Here is a 20362-nt window from a genome sequence, read left to right on the forward strand (position 1 = left end):
TATCGAGTCTGCAGTATCAATCCAATCAAGCACATTGATTTTGAAGATCCGCATTCTTATTCCACAGCGCCACATTCATACATTTTTGTAACCCAAAGTAGAACATACAAAAATTATTTAATTGAATCAACAATAACTAGAAGCGATGGATCTTTAGGACCAATTATTCATCAATACGGAAGAAATATTATTAAAAATGTAAATATTTCTAATTCACTAACAAGAATTAATTCGGTCTACACTATTTCAGGAAATTCTGATTTAAATGCAAATGTTTCATATTCAACATTTATTAAAAATACAGCTGTACAAAACAATTGCTTATCACATTATGCATATGGCGCTAAGATTCACCATTGCAATATTATTTCAAATGAATGTAGTCAATCCCAAAATAATGCAGTTATTTCTGCATCTGATAATGTCAATATTTTAATTATAGAATGTATTATAATATTCAACACAGGAAATTATTTATTTTATTCAGATTATGATGCTTCAATTGCAGTTTCTTCTTGTTTCATCCAATTAAACTATAATTATCAATTAAATAATTCGGAAAATGTTGAAATATCAACAATTGATTCACTAAATATTGAAAATTCACATATATCCACAGCTCTTTGTTATCCGGCTTTTCCAATGTTTAATTTGATGAATATTACAACAGATAAAGCAAAATACAAATTTGGAGAAGATTCAACTATAACAGGAAAAATTTCATTTGATCGAATTAAAGAAGAATCATTCACACTTAAAGTTTGGATTGGCAACCATGATCCATATCAAATACTAAATAAAGAAAGTGGATCTTCAACATATGAATATTCAATAGATACCCTCTATTATTTCTCCACTGGAAATTATATTATTTCATCCAGTGTTATTAATACAAATGGTATTGAATCAAATACAGTTTCAGTTGAATTTGAATATGAAGTTTCATTTTTTCTTAATTTAGAAGATCTTGAAAGAAAAGAATACAACAAAACACTTGATAAAAATATTACAGTCCGAGGAAGTGGAATTTACTCACATGGTGATATTTCTATTAACTGCAGTATTGGAGATGTAAATAGTACATTCATTGGAAATATTAATAAGAAATGGATTACACATCAATTTAATTTGTCAGGTGTTTGTTTGATTCCAGATTCTATTGTAGAAGAAAAAAACTATTCAGTTACAGTTTGGGCAACTTATATAGATAGTGGAGTAAGTACAGAGTCAATAACAAAAGAATTCGAATTTTATCGAAATTATCCAGTTCTAAGAATATCAGATTCAATCAAAGAAACATATTATCACAATGTTGACAAATTCATTTCAGTTTCAGGATTTGTTTCAGATTATGATTGTGATGATGAAATTGAAATCAAAGGATATATTGAAGGATATTCAAATAGTCAAACATCACAAAATATTTATATTCCAGATTTAAATAATCATTTATTCGAAATTAATATCCCTATTCCTGACAACCTTACAACTGTTGAACATAATCTTCTTATTACATGTTGTGACAATGTTAATAAATGTGATTCATTTAACAAAACGTTTTCTTACGAACTAAATAAACCAGAAATTAGTATTGTTAAATCACCAACATTCCCTGTTTATATTAACAAAGATAAAAATCTTGAATTTGTTCTTTCTGTTTCAGACAAAGATGGAAACAGTAACATCAGAATTTTTCACATTCTCAACGACACTGCAGGAAACAATGTCAACATAAGCTTTTCTAATGATCTTCCAGTTGATGTTGAATATTCAATTCCTATTCCAGATGATATCGATGTTGGTGTTTGTCAACTATGTATCTATGCAGTAGATGAGCATAATCTCTATTCAAAGAATATTTATCTCGATGTAGTATTTTCAAAATTCACATATGATGAAATTAATGAAGATCAAAATCATAAAAAACGCAAAAAGAAACCAATTAAATATTCACCATTCTTTTTTGTTCTCGCACAGAAAGTTTCATAAACATTTCTAATTACAACAAATTAATAATGAATTAATAAATTATATGAAAAAAAATATAAATTATCTGATAATATCAATCAAAGTTCGCTTTGCAGATGAATTATCATAAAATAACAAAATCTATTTTTAACATTTGATAAGAATATTGTTTCGATTTTTGAAAATATTTTAAGTCTATTATCAAATGTTTCTTTTAACCTTGAAATATTGATATGTGTAATTCATTTCAATGAAGGCTTAGCGTACACTTTATAATGTTTATTCATCGAAAATGTTTATCCTTGGAGATCGTAATATTAATATTTTAAATTCTTTATATCAAAAAATAATGATAGAATTTAATAAAAAAGGGTCAAATTATATTTCAAATTTTTAATGGAATTTGAAAGGATATAAAATCGATTCAATTCTATTCAATTTTCATGATCCAATTCTGATTCAGTCTGATTTGGTCATTAAAATGCAAATAAATGGTTAATAATCCTTTATTTTAGAAGTTTAGTATTGTTTAAGTATCTTTCCATTTTTAACTGCAAAGAAAATTTGATAAAAAAAGTGGATCTGTTTTAGACTATTTTTAATGGGAAAATCAGCAAACAATATAATTTTAATGTTATCTGAAAAAAAAAAAAAAAAAAAAAAGGTAGTGGGGCTTCCAGGGGCTGCGCCCCTTCTAGCCCTGAAGATGTTTAGTATAATGAAGTTTTTATTCGGAAAATTGTTAGTCTTGTGGTTCATCTTCTTGAGTAGAGTCTTCTTCTTCAACATCAAAGTCATCTGGTGTATCGAATTGAATGTATGAAAGCCAAATGTTGTATGTGTTTTCCAATTGACTTTCAAACTTGAGATACATTCCATGCATGAGTGTTATTTCAGTTTCAACGTAGAGTTGCTGATGTGGCTTGAAGACATGCATGAGAATTGGTCCTCCAAATTCGTCCTTGAAAAACTTGCAGTAGCAAACATAAACTGAGATAGAGTCTCCTTCTTCAATGTCTTCTGCTTGGTTAACGAAATGAATAGCAATTTTGCGTACTTGAATTGTGTTGTTGTCTGAGTAAAATAATGGTTTGAACTTGGGGTTGAGTGAGCTAAGACATTGCCATTTTGCTGTTTCTTGTCCGTACTCACGTTCTTCTTCGTCATCCTGATATCCGTAACTCTTTAATTTGAATTCGACACAAAACTGTTCGACTTTTTTTGCAGCTTTGGGTGGAAGACTTTCAATAAGCTGACATATAGTTCTGTCAAACACTATCTTTGTTATTGTTGGAAAATAGTTGACAATTGTGTCGCCTAATTCGAATGGGTCAGGTGTTTCTTTTTGTAGTTTGGTAAAGTCTGCAAGAACTTTGTTGAGTTGTTCACAATATTCTTTGTTAAAAGTTGCAGCAACTCTTTCTTCTGGCTTTGAATTGAAGTATTCTTCAGACAATCTGAGTAGTATTTTGCGTAGTTCAGCGTTGCTGTGGTTCTTTGTAATACGGAGCTCGTTTGGTATTGTTTTTGGTAGTGAAAGTGGCTTTGGATTGAGCGAATTGCAGGACAAATTTGAATTTGAATTGTCTGTTCTGCTTGGAGAATGTGTAGATGCTGCAGTTTGATATTGAGGCTCTAAACCTGTGGGCGCTGAAAGTCTGCAAGCAATTTCTTCAGGTGAATTTGGAGCGAACACGCTAGCGAATGCCATTAGACAAAAATAAACTGTTTTTTCGGACTACTCATAGAAAAGTTTAAAATAAACCGTTTTCGTCAACGGTAACCCCCTCTATTTTTTTATTTTATTTAATAGTTACCGTTGGCAAACCGTTCCATCTCAAATATTGAATGAACTATAAACGTTTTTTGTTTTCTATATATACTTTTTTCACCATCGGACAAACTTTTGACAGAAAGGAGCTTACACATACTTTACACTTGTCAAAATATTTTTAACATACGATAGTATATATTTGCTCGAACAAATAATGGTCTATCGTCAACGCTCATAGAGATAGACCCACTTTTCTAAAGTATATATTTGAGTACTTTAAAAAAATATTATAGAACGATATAACAAATATTTTACAAAACTGACAACACTTTGACCGAGTAGTTTTTTGAGCTGAACAAAAAGTGTCATATAAACATCTGTCAAAAACCGCTTTTTAACTTCACTTAAAATGCCACGTAAGCTACGTAAGAATATACGTAAGAGGAAGAGAGCATTGAAACATCCAATAGTAAAACTGACACCACAACAACAGTTGCAACAACAAATGCTGAATGACCCCACTATGTTGCAACAAATGTCAAGCAATCCTATGCTTTTAAACCGAGTCATTGGTGCACAGAGTGGAGGTTTAAGAGCGGCACTTTTAGCGAAAATGGCAGGCTATGGTGGAGCTGCAGACGGAACAGCCTATAACCCTCAAAGTCAAATGAATTTGAGTTCACTCAAAAATCAAATAACAGATGTCAAAAAGTCAAACATAGACATACAGAAGCAAATAAGTGAAAACGAAAAGAAACTAGAATATGACAGACACACAAAGAAACTCAATGAGTTAAACGTAGAGAAAAAGAAGAAAGAAGAACAACTGAAAGAACTAAGTACAGAGGAATATGCGAAAAAAGTGTCAGAAAAAGCAGCAGAAGTAGCAAAAATGGAACAAGATGTCATAAATTTGAAAAACCATACTACTCAATATAAAATACTGAAAGATGAAGAGATAAAACAAAAAGCCCTGAAGACATATATGGATAGCGATGAGTATAAAAAAGAAGTTGAAGCAAATGTAAAGGCAGAAAAACTTTTACAGTTGCAAAACCAAACCGTACAGTATGAAAACTTAGCACAAGAAAGTAAAAATAACGACGCGGCTATGCAAAAGGCAATGAAAAGCGCAGAATATATAAAAGCTAACAATGACTGGTTAGATGCCCAAGCCAACGCTAAAGCAGCCCAGCTTATAGGGTCAATAAGGACAAAAATACAAGCGGATGAAGACAGTTCAAATGAAGCTTTAACAAATGCTGACTTTAAGAACGCCTTCGAAGCTCTTCATAGTAAGGTGAAACAAGTGAACGACTTCTCATCTGGAAAGAAACTGAAGTCTGAAGGTTTCGACAAAGAGTTAAAAGAAGTAGCACAAAATATGACGAAAATAACAGATGCAGCAACGAGACAGGCAGTTCAAAGTGCCTATGACGCCGTTAGAGCAACTGTTGTGAAAAGTCAAGAAAAAGAGTTACAACAGACCAAAACAGACCTAGTAAATGCTTTCTTAAGAACGAAAAGTCAGGTAGGACATTACGCTGCAGATGGAACATATGTGCCAGCTGGTGGAATTTATATACCACCAAACCCTCCAAGAGAAGCACCTGCACCAGGACTACCTAAAACATTTACATCGTCACATGGACACAGACACAGGCATGCACCAAAACCAACACAACAACCAACAGTTCAAAAACCAGCACAGCAACCAACAGTTCAAAATCCAGCACAGCAACCAACAGTTCAAAACCCTGCACAACAACAACCACAAACAGAGCAAGGACATAAAAGAAGTAGAGAACAAGGAAACCAAGAATTCTTAAAAATGCTTAAAGAAGAGTGTGGTTTCCCAGATACTGTTGACTTTAGTGACAGATATAAAGAAGCTATTAGAAAGTTCAAGGATGGAAATACTGACCCGAACCTATTTAGCTTTATGGCTCAGCACCAAAACGGATATAATCTCAAACCTGGAAAATACAAGCTCGCTAAGGGATATGATTTAATAGCATATCATCCAAATGACATGGATGAATTTACTCCGAGATATTTGATGTCAGAGCTAAATGACAATTCAACTTTCGTCATGAAACGCGTAAAAAATAGAGACGGAACGAAAGAACAAAAGCTTATGAATGCGGATGACGTAGATAGGGAAATTGTTGAAAACGGTCTCGGAATATATGAAATGCCAGCAGATGAGGTACAAGAAACTCCACAGGAAGAAGTTCAGATACAACCAGACATGGAAGAAATAGTTCAGCAACAACAGCTAGAAGAGCCTGAAGGAAACGAACAAGTCACTCCTTTGGAAACTAACTTCACAGAACTAGATGAAGATTTGGAACAGCCGAAAAATCTTGACCCTCAACAAGAGTATGCGGAGAATATGGAATATTTCCAAGAGTCTAAAAAAAATTCGGCTGACATAGTAGAAGAATATCGAAAAATGTTTGCCGACATACAAAAGACTCCAGCACCAGATGAAAATATTCAGCATAGAATGGAAGTACTGAAAGAAAATGTACACAAATACAACAACCCTTTTTACTTACGAGCATTTAACGTTCAATCTTCGGATGAACTCGGTGAAAATAAAAGGTTAAATTTCAAGAAAACATATAGAAATGAAACATTGTTTAAAGTTCATTCAGAACCTAACCAAGATGGAAACAAACCTACTTTTGTTTCTGCAGACGATGGAACTACAATGAGATGGGGTCATAAAGCTAATCCAGATAGGTGGTTCATAAACTTACAACCTCAATTCCAAGAAGTTGTAGACGCAATGGAAGAGAATGGTGAACCAGATATAGCTGGTATTTTCAGCGCGGCTTTAATGCCATTGAAAGATATGAAACATGCAGATATTTTGGACCAGTATGAAATGAACATGGCTGATGGAAATATAACACCTGACGTTCTAGAACATTTATCTCAAAGAACTACACAGAACCATAAAGATGGTATATTTGGTGAAGAGTTTAGAAAGAAAGTTAGGGAGAGAGAAGGAAGAGAACCTATTGTACATGACCTTGCAAACGAAAGTTTACAAAATGTCATAAAAACTTACTTTGCAGACAATGAACCGAGAAGGGATGAATATTTAAGAAAACTCAAATGGACAGTACCAAATGAAATGTTAGTATTGAAAAACATGTTCCTTGACAAAATAAAACCAACTACAGAAATAAACGACGCAAGACTGAAAGATTGGGTAAAAGCTTTCCCATTCACAAAAGATATAGTTGGTAACATGGAAAGAAAACCAGAATGGCTACAAAAACATATATTTGGAAACGAGCTTATTCCATATGGACAAGCTCTGTTTGAAGAGCTTGAACCAGAAACTCAGGAAAGAGTCATGCAAACAATACGCAAAGACTCAAATACAGACTATGACAAACTCTTTCTAGGATATAGGTTACCTGAGATGGGCGACCAGAGCCAAAAGGCAAAAAGGACATGGGAAATTTGCAACATACTAGATGAACATAATGCAAAGATGCAACAACTTCAAGCAGAGGGCAATGAAGGAAAAAGAAGAGTTAAAAACTCAGTCAGGAAGAAAGTAAAGCTTGGTCCACGTGGGTTCTATTATGACATATAAATCCAACTATTCTATATTTTTACTCATATGAAATGTACGCCGCTCAGAATATAACGCCAACAGTTTTGGATGCTATGAATGGAAATGTTTCCGAATGGTATAACGAATGCGACAATGCCATTAGAAGGTCAGAAATAGTTCCTGGAACTTACGAATATACAACTGCTGTTTCTTATGGAAACGTAGGTGAGTTTGGAGAAGGTTCTTCAACAACAGTAGATATTGCTTGCGACAGGTTTCATATTATTTCTATTGACAACTCATTCTTATACGTGGAACAAGACATTGAAATAAAACCTTCTGCCAAGTTGTCTGACAAGAAAGGTTGCAATGGAATTTTCTATGTCGGATACCAATATGCTCCAGAAGTTTTCATGGGATATAAGATATATTCTAACTCTGACTTAGTTCAAACAGTAACATGGGCAAACTATGAATGGTTCGCTTTGAGAAACTCAGTACAACCACAAGCTAGAGAACAAACAGACCAGTATGCAACTATTGAGAAAATAAGAAGACTTGACCCTAACGTTCCAGGAGTTTATGTTAACCTTTCTGGTTCAGATGGAAATGCTGTCACTAAAGTAAAACTGAAACTTAGAGTTCCTTTGTCATCTTTCCTCATCTTCAGGTTTTTAAGATACTTGCCAAACTGGGCAGGAAAAATTTCTATCGAACTTACTAAAATAACTTAGTCATTGCACCAACACAAGACCCATTCACTCTTACAGACGTAAAGGGAGCAAATAAAATGTCATTCGCCGACTTTTGCAAAAACAAAGTTGACTTAGACTTTGGTTTCTCAAACCTCAACACTGAAGTAAACTATTATTTCAATGCTGCTGGAGATGCTTGGGACCCAGTTAAGTTCACATGCGAAAAATTTGAATGCAAGAGAATAGAAAGCAGACTTGCAGTCTATATGTTGGACCCAGATATTTTGCTTTAGCTGCCAAATATATTGCAGTTCCACTTATGTTCCCTATACACCAAATATCTGTCAAAGACTTTGCAGGTGAAGTTGGAAACCAAAGTGCTGACCCAGGTGCAAGAACAGATATTGCTTTAACAACTGCATGATACTATGTTTGTACTGTTCAGACGAACTATAAATGACTATTCTTGTTTCTACAACCCTGGTATTAAATATCATATAAACATAGATGGCAAATATTATCCAAGAGAAGAATATTCTACAGTTGAGGATATGAGGTCATACAACTTGACATTAGATGCTATGAACTTTAACAACAACTTCACAACAACCATTAACCCTGAAATGCAAAGTTCTATTATGCCATATGTGAAAGTATGGACTCATACAGGAGGTCAAAAAACTCAATATACAAATGGAGACCGTTCAAACTTTTGGCTTGGCATTCCATTTGCTGACTCAGAAGACTTTATGGGTGGTATTTCAACTGTTGGTACAGTTCAAATACAATATACTGGTGACAGAGACGGTCCAGATGAACTGAGAGCAAAGAAGTTTACAAAACCAATAGCACTTTTCACAGAAGATGCTCTTTTGAAGATTCGTTCGATGAAACCTGCTGGGGCTCCTCAGATTGGTATAACGACAGCTTCCATCGAGCAGATTTTGGCAGCAGGTCAGTAAGTTGTTCTTGAACTGACTTCTCTCCGTCAAATATTGACAGTACGCCAGTTTTGACATAGTATTGTATTAAAAACTTACCTTTAGAAATATCGGTCAGTTTTGTTGTTATATTTTTGTCTGCTTCAAGAACTTTCACCATCTCGGTTATACCAACTTTCTTTGCTTTATGAAAATATTTTGGTTCAGCAAAGACTGCTATTCTATAACATTTTCCATTGTTTGTGTAAAGAACTATTCTGTCAATGAACTTGTATTGTTTGTGTGTGTAAACTTTGTTCTGCTTCAATTCGAAGAGATACTCAAATACGTCCATCTTTTTATTCTAAGTAAAATGTCATTTCCGAAAAATAGAAGCGTAAGTGTTTCAAAAGGTTTAATGGCGGTGGCAGATGTGAAGTTAAATTCACCAACTCAAACAAACAGTCAAAGTGTTGTTGTCAATGTCAAAGAAAGAGATGTTGAAGTGGGGAAACCATACGAAGACGAAGATGGTATAACAATAGTTCCTGTAAAAGAACAACCAACATATCCTGAAGTTAGCAGAGACTTAAGTTCTGTTGCAGATATTCGAAATGACTACCAACAACTGAAAGACAAACTTCAAACTCAGGAGAAGATTTGTCAAGCTTTAGGTATAATGTTAAACTTGGTCGAACACAACCCTGTAAAAGTGAACTCATATGTCATCGCACCTCGTGAAGTTTTGAAAGAACTATTGAAACTTTTGACAGAGGCAGACGATATAAACATCAAAGAAATAGAGCCCGACATTGCTTGCTGTGGTGTTTCATATAATGTCATTGACAAGATATACGTTATGAAAGGAGGTGAAACGTTGAACTTAAAATATAGTTTCCCAGACGTCATAAAAATATTTGACGACCACAACATTTCATTAAAATTTACTTGCTAAGTAAATGGCAGAAGACATAGTGGTTTATACTATTACGACTAAAAACCCTGAGTCATATAATTCTATAACAACAAACTTACAAAGTCCTCAAGGACGATATTGTAAACTAACCTTAAACACAATGACGACTAAAGCCTGTTTTGCTCTTTTGACACCAGAAGACTTTATTGTTGTGAATGGTAAAAAATACTCCTTTGAAGATACTTACTCAGATATACCACCAACAGGTTTTGTTGACTTATTTAATACTTTAAGGACGGATGTAACATGTGCTGCAACTAGAGCAGGTTTCATTATGTTTGGATGTCCGACTGAGTTTACTATAAACGATATGAGCTATAATACAAAACTTATTTCTGGTTTTTACTACCAACAGTTTCCTATAACAGGAAAAGGTGTCATACAAGGTCTATCTATTCCATTGACTTTAAGCACACCTATTTTATATATTGTTTCAAACTTAGGTTCAAAGTGTTATTCGAATGTCGACAGAAACTATTATGACCAAAAGATACTTATGCGTATAAACAATACTTTCTCTGCTGGTTTGCCTATTGTTCATTCGAATGCAGAATTTTCAACCTTAGTGAACTCAAACACTTTGGCAAGTATAACGTTGACATTAGTTGACGCAAACTTTGTTCCTGTAAAACTTTTATGTCCTATGTATTTGTCAATGACGGCAGAAAGTTTCGAATTGGAAGATGCAACTGGTGAAAGTATTGTATTACAAGAACAACTTCAACAACAAATAGCTCAAGAACAACAAATGCAACAAATGGAACAAATGCAACAACAAAGTCAAGAATAAAAAAATATTATTTTTTTTTTTATTTTTATAAAAATGTACAGAATAGATGTTTCAGATTTTTATGACTTCCAAGCGTTCAGAAATATGTGTCCATTTAGAGACTATAACAAAGCAGTCGAGAATTTGAAACGTTTAGTCATTTATGTTGACTCTGCCCCAGAATGTTATGTCATGAAAGAATGGGATGTTGTCTTTAACAAACCAAGAGCGACAATTGTGTCTGAACAAGAATGTAGACAGAAACTTAAGAAAATAAAAGTCGTACAAGTTGGCATGAAGATGTTAGATGCTTGGGATATCTTATTGTCAAAACTTGAAGATTTTTCAGTTCGTGGTATAAAGTTTTATACACCTTCTCCAAACTTCTATTCTATCTTCACTGGATATAAATATGAACAAGTAGAATGGAAAGAAAATATTATAGAAGCTTGGTTAGACCATGTCAAAGAAATTATATGCAATGGAAACGAAAGAGTCTATGAGTATATCTTATGTTGGTTTGCAAACATCTTACAACATCCAAGTGCTAAAAATGAAACTGCTCTCATTATAATTGGAAAACAAGGAACAGGTAAGAATACTTTCTTTACAGATATTTTGTGCAAACTGTTAGAAGGTTATTCGAATCCGAATATGACAAACTTAGAAAACATCTGTGGCAAGTTTAACTCCTCAATAGAGAATATGAAACTTATAGTTTGCAATGAACTTCAAAGTATAGATACAACAAAAGTTTTGAACTCAGATGCTTTGAAGAGTCTTATAACAGACAAAGTTGGAGTTGTTGAAAGAAAATATAAAGACCAAAGAGTTTGTGAAAATGTTGCAAACTTCATTATGGTTTCAAACAATACTGTTCCGATGAAGTTAGAAAGTTCTGACAGAAGATATGTAGTTGTCAGAACGTCAGATTCTCATATGCAAGATACAGAATATTTTGACGACTTAGCAGAAACTTTGACATCTGACTTTTACAACCACTTGTTCTCATATTTTATGACATTAGATATTTCTAAGTTCAATCCAAGACAAATTCCATATACCGAAGAGAGACAAACATTGTTAGAAGCAAACAAGAGTGTATATGAACTGTTTATAGATGAAACTGACTTTGTGTCATTAGATGAAAGGTCATTGTACGATGAATATAAACAATATTGTCAAGAATATGGTTATATGGCAGCTTCTAAACGAACATTCTTGGCAAATGTCAAAAATCTTTTAGATGTTCAGAACGGCGTATATACAAAGAAATAATTTTTATGAGTAAATTTAAAAAAAATATTTTTTTTATCCGATAGAAAAGATGACGAAATATATTTCAGTCAACAAATATATGTCAGGACTTAAAGAAGAACTAGACCCATTCGCTTATTTGAATGTTTACTTCTACCATTTTGAAAAGTCTTCATTCAGCAAAGTTTGGAACATCGAACCAGTTAAGTTTGCTATTGTGACTAAAAATGGTGCGAAATTTGAAGACTTAGACATAGAAGGTTTGTTAGCAGTCAAAGAAAATTTTGACAGAAGGTTCTCAAACCTTAAAGAAGGCAAAGCATACAAACTTGTTATACCTTATGAACCAAAGAAAGCAGACGACTATGAATATTATGAGTCTAAGATAGTTGAAGTTCAAGGTAAATTGGGTAAAAAGATTTTAGAGTCTAAGCCAGTGTTTGCTCCTAAAGAGGAAGAGAACATTGACATTGACCCAGAAATGTTCTAAAAATAAAATTTTATTTTTACATGTCAAATTTCTTTTTCTCTGGCTCTGGTTCAGGTTCAGGTTCTTTCTTCTCTTCTACTTTTTTCTCTTTCTTTCCTTTCTTCTTCTTCTTCTCTGGTGGAGTTATGTCAAATTTGGCGCAACCATATTTATGTAAAAGTTCTTTGTCCTTTAATAGCTCATCTATTCTGTTTTCTATTTCATCTTCAAGAACAGCGCATGTGCCTTCTTTGCATTCTAAGAACTTTTGTTGGACTTCATCTCTCCAAGAGGCGTCATCTCTGTCAACAAGTCTGTCATTGACAAATTTTAAGACTTCTCTGCTTAATGTTTTATGGTTCTTGTCATATTCCCAGAAACAGAACTTTAGAACAAATTCACCTTTCTTGTTTACACTATGTAAGATTTTATGGTCGACAGATGTTTTGCTGTCGAAAAGCTTGTCTCGAATATAGATGGCGAAATCACTAGACATTTTCTAAAAGATAAAAATTTTAATTTTTCTAAAAATATGTTAGAAAAAAAGTTTGCTGACATTGACAAGAAATTTGAGAATGTTTTAAATAAGAACAAGAGGAAGTTGGAAAATGCTCAGATAAAACCCATACATGACAAGTTCTTATTTGCTCAGAATGGTATAACAGGTCTAATTGCACCGCCTGGGTCGGGTAAGACTTTCACTTATCTTAAAATGGCTGCACAACAACAAGAACTAGATGAGAAGAACCCATTCTATGAGTTAGTTGTCATTTGTAGTACTTCTGGTCAATTTGACCAAACCGTCAATTCGTTCAAAGATATTATAAAGAAGTCTAAGTTAGTATGTATAAAAGACTCTGAGTTGTTAGATTGGATAAAGAAGTACCAAAGAAGAGTTTTGAAGTACATTGCTATAAATGAGTATATAAATTCGAAGTTTAAAGACCCAAATGAGGAAATGCAGAGAATATTAGAGAAGAAACACTTCAGAAACAAACAGAAAGAGATAGAATACATTTCGAAGAAATTGCAATCTTACGATTGGAAGACTTACCCTCATAGATGTCTTCTTATCTTAGATGACTTTGCTTCTCATCCTTTGTTAAAGAACAGAGAACAAGATATGTGTCGAATTCTTAAGAAGCTCAGACACTTTAACATTTCAGTTGTCATTTGTGTACAGACAGCAAAGAGTTTAAGTAAGGATGTAAAGAGAATACTTACTGACATTATACTTTTCCCTGGATTGTCCGAAGACGATTTCATGGAACTTATGAAAGAGTCCATGGCAGGTAAGTTTGACAGACATGAACTATGGAGAAGTACAAAGTCATACAAGACCCTCATACTTCTTTCAGAATTCATATCTACGCGAACAAAGTTCAAATTGTAAAAAGTCAAGCTTGAAAAATAAAGAGTTTAGTCTTAGTCTGTTGTGGTGCTGGGGCTGTCGGTTCTTCTGGCTTTGGAATGGACTCGGTTGGTGGTACGTCGGACATTGTCTTGAAACAATAAAAGACTTGTCTTGAAAAAGTAAAAGACTTGTCTTGAAAAAGTAAAAGACTTGTCTTGAAAAAGTAAAAGACTTGTCTTGAAACAATAAAAGACTTGTCTTGAAAAAGTAAAAGACTTGTCTTGAAAAAGTAAAAGACTTGTCTTGAAAAAGTAAAAGACTTGTCTTGAAAAAGTAAAAGACTTGTCTTGAAAAAGTACGGGTATCGTCTGAAATCAAGACCACTGTTCTCAAATTTGAGAACTTTACACCAAAAAATTTCTTGAAAAATAACGGGTCTTGTCTTGAAAAAGTAAAAGACTTGTCTTGAAAAAGTAAAAGACTTGTCTTGAAAAAGTAAAAGACTTGTCTTGAAAAAGTAAAAGACTTGTCTTGAAAAAGTAAAAGACTTGTCTTGAAAAAGTAAAAGACTTGTCTTGAAACAATGACCGAGATAGACCCAGCAGATGAGGCAATTTACCTTATAGAGCTACCTGAGCCATCTGAAGTCAAGCGTAAAAATAAATGGTTCATCTACCCTACTTGTTTGAAGTTGTCAAAATACTCTGTTATTTTTTCCTTTAACAATGGCAAATCTTCTTTGAAGGTAAGTATTGTACAACCTTTCATATCATAGTGTGTTTGAGGTAACGTATCTTGAACTATCTGTTTAACATCTTCATTTGGGGTCATTGAAATCGGTAAGTTTTCGCGATAGAACCAATTTCTGTCAGATTTGTAAATCTTAGCAAGGTCGTAAAAGCTTTTGTTGTTTCTTCTGACTAAATGCAACATAACCATATCTCTGTCTTCTTCATTTTCCATCTCTTCAGTATAAATCATATACTTATAGTTCTTTTCCTTTCCTTTTGGTACCGAACGTGGTATTCTTTTCTGAATGCTTTTGTCTTCTTTCATCATATCTTCTCTCTGCTTTGTACAAAGTTCGTCAAGTAGCATAAGTATGTAGATTGCATAACGAGGTGAAGCCCACATTGCTATTGAACTAACTAGGAACTTATGAACATATATACCTTTTAGATGTGATGGTAAGTTTTGTCTGTCTTGGTACATCTTTTTAAGTTCTACATGTTCAAACTCACTGAGGAGTTCATGAGTGCTATTTAATTCAAACCAATCTTGTGGTTTCATAGTATCTGGAGCAAAACATGCTGTCAAAATACTTTGCATTTGGTACATATCGTCTTTGACCGAACGAATGAGACGTAACTGTTTGTTAAACTGAACCCACTCATATTCTTCATTTATAGCTTCATGGACTATAACTGTTGTTGTGTTCTCTGTTGTTGTCATATCTGTCCTTACATACAAAATAAAAAAATAAATAAAAATAAAATTAGCGTTATTTTTTCTGTCTTAAGGAAATTTCACTGTTTTCAGATTTTTGTGCTGAATTCAATAAAAATATATTTTAGGGTAGAAGGTTAGATCTAACCTGTCTTCTACCCTCTTTTCTACCCCAGTTATTTTATAAGCGTTTTACATGGTAAACGTTATTTTTACATGTATTTTTCAGCAACTTCGTCAAATAATTTTATAGCTTTATCTATCTCATCTACTTCAAACGTTTCTTTACCTTTTATGGGAGCACCATACATTTTCTCAAACTTTTCAAGTAGTTCTGTTTCTGCAGCTCTCATATCATTAACTAACACAACCTTGACTATATTGACTGTACTGTCATATCTTAGAGTTATATTATATGTCCTTCTATCTTATATCTCTTTGTATTGAAGTCCTTCGGTTTCTGAACGATGTAAAGTAAGCCTTCACTGCAAACGTTCCGTATCGAATGAACCATATGTTATGAAGTTATATCCAACAACTGGGTCTAACCATAACAAAACTATTGGTATAAGACTTTTGTCGATGAGATATGCTGCAGTTCCATAGAATTTTACCGATATCATAAGCTCAGGATTTCTTGTCAAAATTTTCTGAGTAGAAGCAATTTTAACCCAGTGGTTTGTTTTTTTTTCCAAATGGAGATAAAATGTCTGACAAAGAATATTTGTTGTATTTCTTTGAGTATCTTACGTTTAAATCACCTATTCTAACCACTTTGGTGTCATTGTCTATCTTTCCAACTGTTTCAAACTCAATGTTTGACATCTCTTTCTTTAAGTCAGCATAGTCGTTTCTCATACGTTCTATCTCTTTGACGGAGTAGTTATATTTCCTAATTGCTGCCTTACATTTTGAACATTGCGGGTTCATTTTTGCGTTATATTCTGAAACCTTACCTGCTAGTATGACTAAGGCGTCAATTGCTCTCTTTAACTCAAAAGTTGCGGGTTTTATCTGTTCATTCCATATCTTACCTCTTCTATCTTTATCTCTTATCTGCCATACACATTCAGCAACTAACGAAACAAAGTTGTCGTAGGTCTTAAACTCCCCAGATTTGTATATGTCAGAGATGTTCTTATATACCATATCGCAATCTTTGTCCATGACTTTGTGGTTGCAATGAAATCCAAGAAACTCATAGTTAACCTTTCGTATGAACTTCTTTATTTCTACTGAGTCAGTTGCTTTGACTTCTATTTCATCGAATTCTGGAATAGTAAGCTTTTGTTGCTGGATTTCAGGCAATTTGGGTAAATGGTCGATGAGGTCCTGCATGTCATAAAGATACTGTTCATTTGTTTCATCTTTCGCACAACAGTCCAAAGTACTTGTTAAAAGTTCTTGCTTTATCTTCTGGATTTTTGTTTCGAAAGTATATGAAGAAGGAATGAAGCTTTTCATCTCTACTAACATTGAAGTTGGGTTCATGACTAACGAGTTTGGTGCTGTTGTTGCTAACATGTTCTTACAATAAAAATAAAAAAAATATTTTTTTTAAAAAAACCAACTTTATTTTTTATTTCGGGAAAACTCATGAGGTTAGAAAACATGTACGAAGAAGTCTTGACAAAACATTTACGATGAAATCATGACAAAACATTTACGATGAAATTCATGACAAAACATTTACGATGAAATCATGAAAATTCAAGAGGGTAGAAAAGAGGGTAGAAGACAGGTTATATCTAACCTTCTACCCTAAAATATATTTTTGGGTCCTTTACACTCATTACGATGAAGAAGTCTTGACAAAACATTTATGAAGAAGTCTTGACAAAACATTTACGAAGAAGTCATGAAAATTCAAGAGGGTAGAAAAGAGGGTAGAAGACAGGTTAGATCTAACCTTCTACCCTAAAATATATTTTTGCCGAATTCAATAAAAATAAAATGGTTCATTTACTCACAATATTTTTGTACAAAACGACCCCAAACTTTTAACCTCTCTTCTGCAGCTTCTAATGAAATTTTAGCGAGTTCATATTCTCTAAATTCTCTCTTTAAATCTTCTTGTTCCCATTGGTCTAGTTCGTATGGCGAGTCTCTATAACCAGAACATATCTCACGTTCATGTTCTATTTGTTTAAGCACATTTTTTCTAACTTCTTCTTCAAACAAAGGTTTAGCATTCTCTACTGTATCTTCGAGTTCTTCTTCATCTAACTTCTCATGAACTTTCTTGTCTATGGAGTCCAGAATTTTTCCAACTGCTATACAATATTTTGGAGAAGCCCACATTGCTATATAGTTTACAAGTCTTGGGTCTACATACATTCCTCTAACCTGTTTGATTTCATCGGAATTCCTGCATGAACTTTGTATAAAAAGCAACCCGCCGTTTTCCGCGGGTTGGTATATTCTTCACAAAATGCCTTAAAATACTCTTCCCAGGACTTATTTTCCAACAACCTTCTAAAGTCTTTCCTAAACTGCTGACACATATTTGTTGCATTTATATAACCATCCTTGTCTCTACGTAAGACTTCAATACCGTTGTAAGTGCCTTTTGTGAATGTTTCGCCATTAGATTTGTTCGTGAACGTTTTTGCTTCGACTGTCATACTGTTCTTACAATAAAAAATAAAATATTTTTTGGGTGGCTTAACCGTCGACATTGCGTTTGTGGCTTAACCGTCGGACCACAACGATAAAATCTCTGCTCCTAGCAGTACTGCTACTGACAGTAGCAGTACTTTTACTGACAGTTAGCAGTACTTTTTCTGACATAGCAGTACTTTTTCTGACAGTAGCAGTACTTTACTGACAGTAGCAGTACTTTTACTGACAGTAGCAGTACTTTATCGTCGAAAACCCTCTCAAATTTTCCTTTTTTCTGCTCCTAGCAGTACTTTTACTGACAGTAGCAGTACTTTTACTGACAGTAGCAGTACTTTTACTGACAGTAGCAGTACTTTTACTGACAGTAGCAGTACTTTTTTTCTGACAGTAGCAGTACTTTTTTCTGACAGTAGCAATGGTCGAGGTCGAACCTACGACGAGGCAATTTACCTAATTGAAATTAACGAGCTTGTTAAAGACTTCCTCAGGCAGAATGTAAAAGGCAAGCTTGTTAACTGTTGGATAACGGGAAGGGCTGCCTTGAATCTCGAGACTTCGACTGGAATTCCAATTCAAATACCAGACGGGACAGCCTACGACGACATAAAAGCAAGCAAAGAAAGAAGCTCTTCTCAAGTTCTTTGCCAAGCGTCCTTGGATACTACTTCCAAACAGAGAGAACCCTTTCCCAAGAATGAGCAAATTCTCAAGGGTCTCCTTCACTTCTCGGTCAACCATTCTACATAACCTGTGAAGGCGACATCCAACCAGTTCCAGTAAACATCTCATTTAACTTACTTTTTTTATGTTTTTTGTGAAAGTGTCAAAAATAAATTGTTTTACTTCATGCAATGTTTAACTATTTCACCATCTTCTTTAACACCCCAGTACTTCCTTTTCGATATTACATGAACTTCGGAAAATACCTTATCTAGCTTAAAACAGCCCATCTTTTCACCGACCATTCCCATTTCAATGAGTTTGTTGTATCCTTCTTCGTTCGTCATGAGTGCGTCAATGTTCTCATAGTAAACCACAACTTTCGATTTGACTTCGAAACTCACGGAGGAGTTCAATGAGTGCTACTTTAATTCAAACAATGCGTCTGTATGTTTAGTATCTGGAGCAAAACCATGCTGTCAAAAATACTTGGCATTGGACATGTCATCTTTGACCGAACGAATGAGCACGAGATTGTTTGTTAAAACAGCTGGAACCCACTCATATTCTTCTTCATTTCCAAGCTTCATGAAGAGTATAGATGTTGTTTTGTGTCTCTGTTGTTTGTCATATCTGTCCTTCTACAAAATAAAAAAAATAATCAAATAAAAATAAAATTAGCGTTATTTTTTTCTATCTTAAGGAAAATTATTTCATAGATTTTGCATAGAAAAGTCTAGAGTTATCGTTTGTTTGCGATAGGTTTCTTACCGTACTGCGCTGGTTCTTCACTGTTTCGAGGAAGCAATCTTATGCAATTTTTACTCAGAATTTTTGCTAATATCAAAAAAATATATTTTTAGGGTAGAAAGGTTAGATCTTAACCTGTCCTTCTAACCTCCTTTCTACCCCAGTTATTTATATAAGCGTTTACATGGTAAACGTTATTCCTTTAAACATGTAATTTTTCAGAACTTCGTCAAATAATTTTATAGCTTTATCTATCTCATCTACTTCAAACGTTTCTTTTACCTTTATGGAGGCAATACATTTTCTCAAACTTTCAAGTAGTTCTGTTTCTCAGCTCTCATATCATTAACTAACAGAACCTGACTATATGACTGTACTGTCATATTTAGAGTTATATATAATGTCCTTCCTATCTATATCTCTTTGTATTGAGTCTTCGTTTCTGAACGATGTAAAGTAAGCTTCACTGAACGTTCCGTATCGAATGAACCATATTTATGAGTTAATATCCAACACTGTGGGTTCTAAACCATAACAAACTATTGGGTATAAAGACTTTTGTCATGAGATATCGCAGTTTCCATAGAATTTACCCGATATCATAACTCAGGATTTCTTGTCAAAATTTTCTGAGTAGAAGCAATTTTAACCAGTGGGTTTGTTTTTTTCTCCAAATGGAGATAAATGTCTGACAAAGAATATTTGTTGTATTTCTTTGAGTATCTTACGTTTATAATCACCTATTCTAACGCAACTTTGGCTGTCTTTGTCTATCTTGTCCAACTGTTTCAAACTCATGTTTTACAATCTCCTTTTCTTTAAGTCAGCCATATCGCTTTATCAAATACGTTCTAATCTCTTTGACGGAGTAAGTTATATTTCCTATTCGCTGCCTTACATTTTGACATTGCGGGTTCATTTTTGCGTTATAATTCTGAAACCTTACCTCTAGTAATACTAAGGCGTCAATTGCTCTCTTAACTCAAAAGTTGCGGGTTTATCCTGTTCATTCCATATTTACTCTTCTATCTTTATCTCTTATTCTGCCATACACATTACAGCAACAACGAAACAAAGTTGTCCGTAGGTTTTAAACTCCCCGATTGTATATGTCAGAGATGTTCT

The 20362-nt window shown here is 33.8% G+C and overlaps 10 protein-coding genes and 2 pseudogenes across 12 annotated transcripts, besides 1 other annotated feature; 7 read left to right on the forward strand and 5 right to left on the reverse strand.

Annotated features, from left to right (window-relative positions):
- Positions 1–3675: 3675 nt before the first annotated feature.
- Positions 3676–20362: part of a mobile genetic element that runs on past the window's edge.
- Positions 4152–4904, forward strand: TVAGG3_0399150 (protein of unknown function, DUF4106 family; the record flags this gene model as incomplete). Its single annotated transcript, XM_051232638.1, has 1 exon — positions 4152–4904. A coding segment is annotated over one exon (753 nt), but the record flags the coding sequence as incomplete, so codon positions are not given.
- On the forward strand, positions 5127–6258 carry TVAGG3_0399160 (protein of unknown function, DUF4106 family; the record flags this gene model as incomplete). The annotated part of the gene is made up of 1 exon (XM_051232639.1): positions 5127–6258. A coding segment is annotated over one exon (1132 nt), but the record flags the coding sequence as incomplete, so codon positions are not given.
- Positions 7005–7358, forward strand: TVAGG3_0399170 (protein of unknown function, DUF4106 family; the record flags this gene model as incomplete). The annotated part of the gene is made up of 1 exon (XM_051232640.1): positions 7005–7358. One exon carries the CDS (start codon positions 7005–7007, stop codon positions 7356–7358), a length of 354 nt encoding a protein of 117 aa, XP_051102370.1.
- Positions 8870–9289, reverse strand: TVAGG3_0399180 (uncharacterized protein; the record flags this gene model as incomplete). Its single annotated transcript, XM_051232641.1, has 1 exon — positions 8870–9289. The coding sequence occupies one exon, from the start codon at positions 9287–9289 to the stop codon at positions 8870–8872; it is 420 nt and encodes a 139-aa protein (XP_051102371.1).
- Positions 10407–10700, forward strand: TVAGG3_0399190 (uncharacterized protein; the record flags this gene model as incomplete). Its single annotated transcript, XM_051232642.1, has 1 exon — positions 10407–10700. One exon carries the CDS (start codon positions 10407–10409, stop codon positions 10698–10700), a length of 294 nt encoding a protein of 97 aa, XP_051102372.1.
- TVAGG3_0399200 (uncharacterized protein) lies at positions 10734–11182 on the forward strand (the record flags this gene model as incomplete). Its single annotated transcript, XM_051232643.1, has 1 exon — positions 10734–11182. A coding segment is annotated over one exon (449 nt), but the record flags the coding sequence as incomplete, so codon positions are not given.
- On the forward strand, positions 12037–12426 carry TVAGG3_0399210 (protein of unknown function, DUF4108 family; the record flags this gene model as incomplete). The annotated part of the gene is made up of 1 exon (XM_051232644.1): positions 12037–12426. One exon carries the CDS (start codon positions 12037–12039, stop codon positions 12424–12426), a length of 390 nt encoding a protein of 129 aa, XP_051102374.1.
- On the reverse strand, positions 12443–12853 carry TVAGG3_0399220 (uncharacterized protein; the record flags this gene model as incomplete). The annotated part of the gene is made up of 1 exon (XM_051232645.1): positions 12443–12853. A coding segment is annotated over one exon (411 nt), but the record flags the coding sequence as incomplete, so codon positions are not given.
- On the forward strand, positions 13118–13812 carry TVAGG3_0399230 (annotated as a pseudogene). Its single transcript has one exon. A coding segment is annotated over exon 1 (695 nt).
- TVAGG3_0399240 (KilA, N-terminal/APSES-type HTH, DNA-binding family) lies at positions 14620–15211 on the reverse strand (the record flags this gene model as incomplete). The annotated part of the gene is made up of 1 exon (XM_051232646.1): positions 14620–15211. A coding segment is annotated over one exon (592 nt), but the record flags the coding sequence as incomplete, so codon positions are not given.
- Positions 15777–16729, reverse strand: TVAGG3_0399250 (annotated as a pseudogene). The gene has a single exon. A coding segment is annotated over exon 1 (953 nt).
- On the reverse strand, positions 17168–17542 carry TVAGG3_0399260 (uncharacterized protein; the record flags this gene model as incomplete). The annotated part of the gene is made up of 1 exon (XM_051232647.1): positions 17168–17542. One exon carries the CDS (start codon positions 17540–17542, stop codon positions 17168–17170), a length of 375 nt encoding a protein of 124 aa, XP_051102377.1.

The sequence above is a fragment of the Trichomonas vaginalis genome, chromosome V, assembly GCF_026262505.1.
Source record: "Trichomonas vaginalis G3 chromosome V, whole genome shotgun sequence".
Taxonomy (NCBI): domain Eukaryota; phylum Parabasalia; order Trichomonadida; family Trichomonadidae; genus Trichomonas; species Trichomonas vaginalis.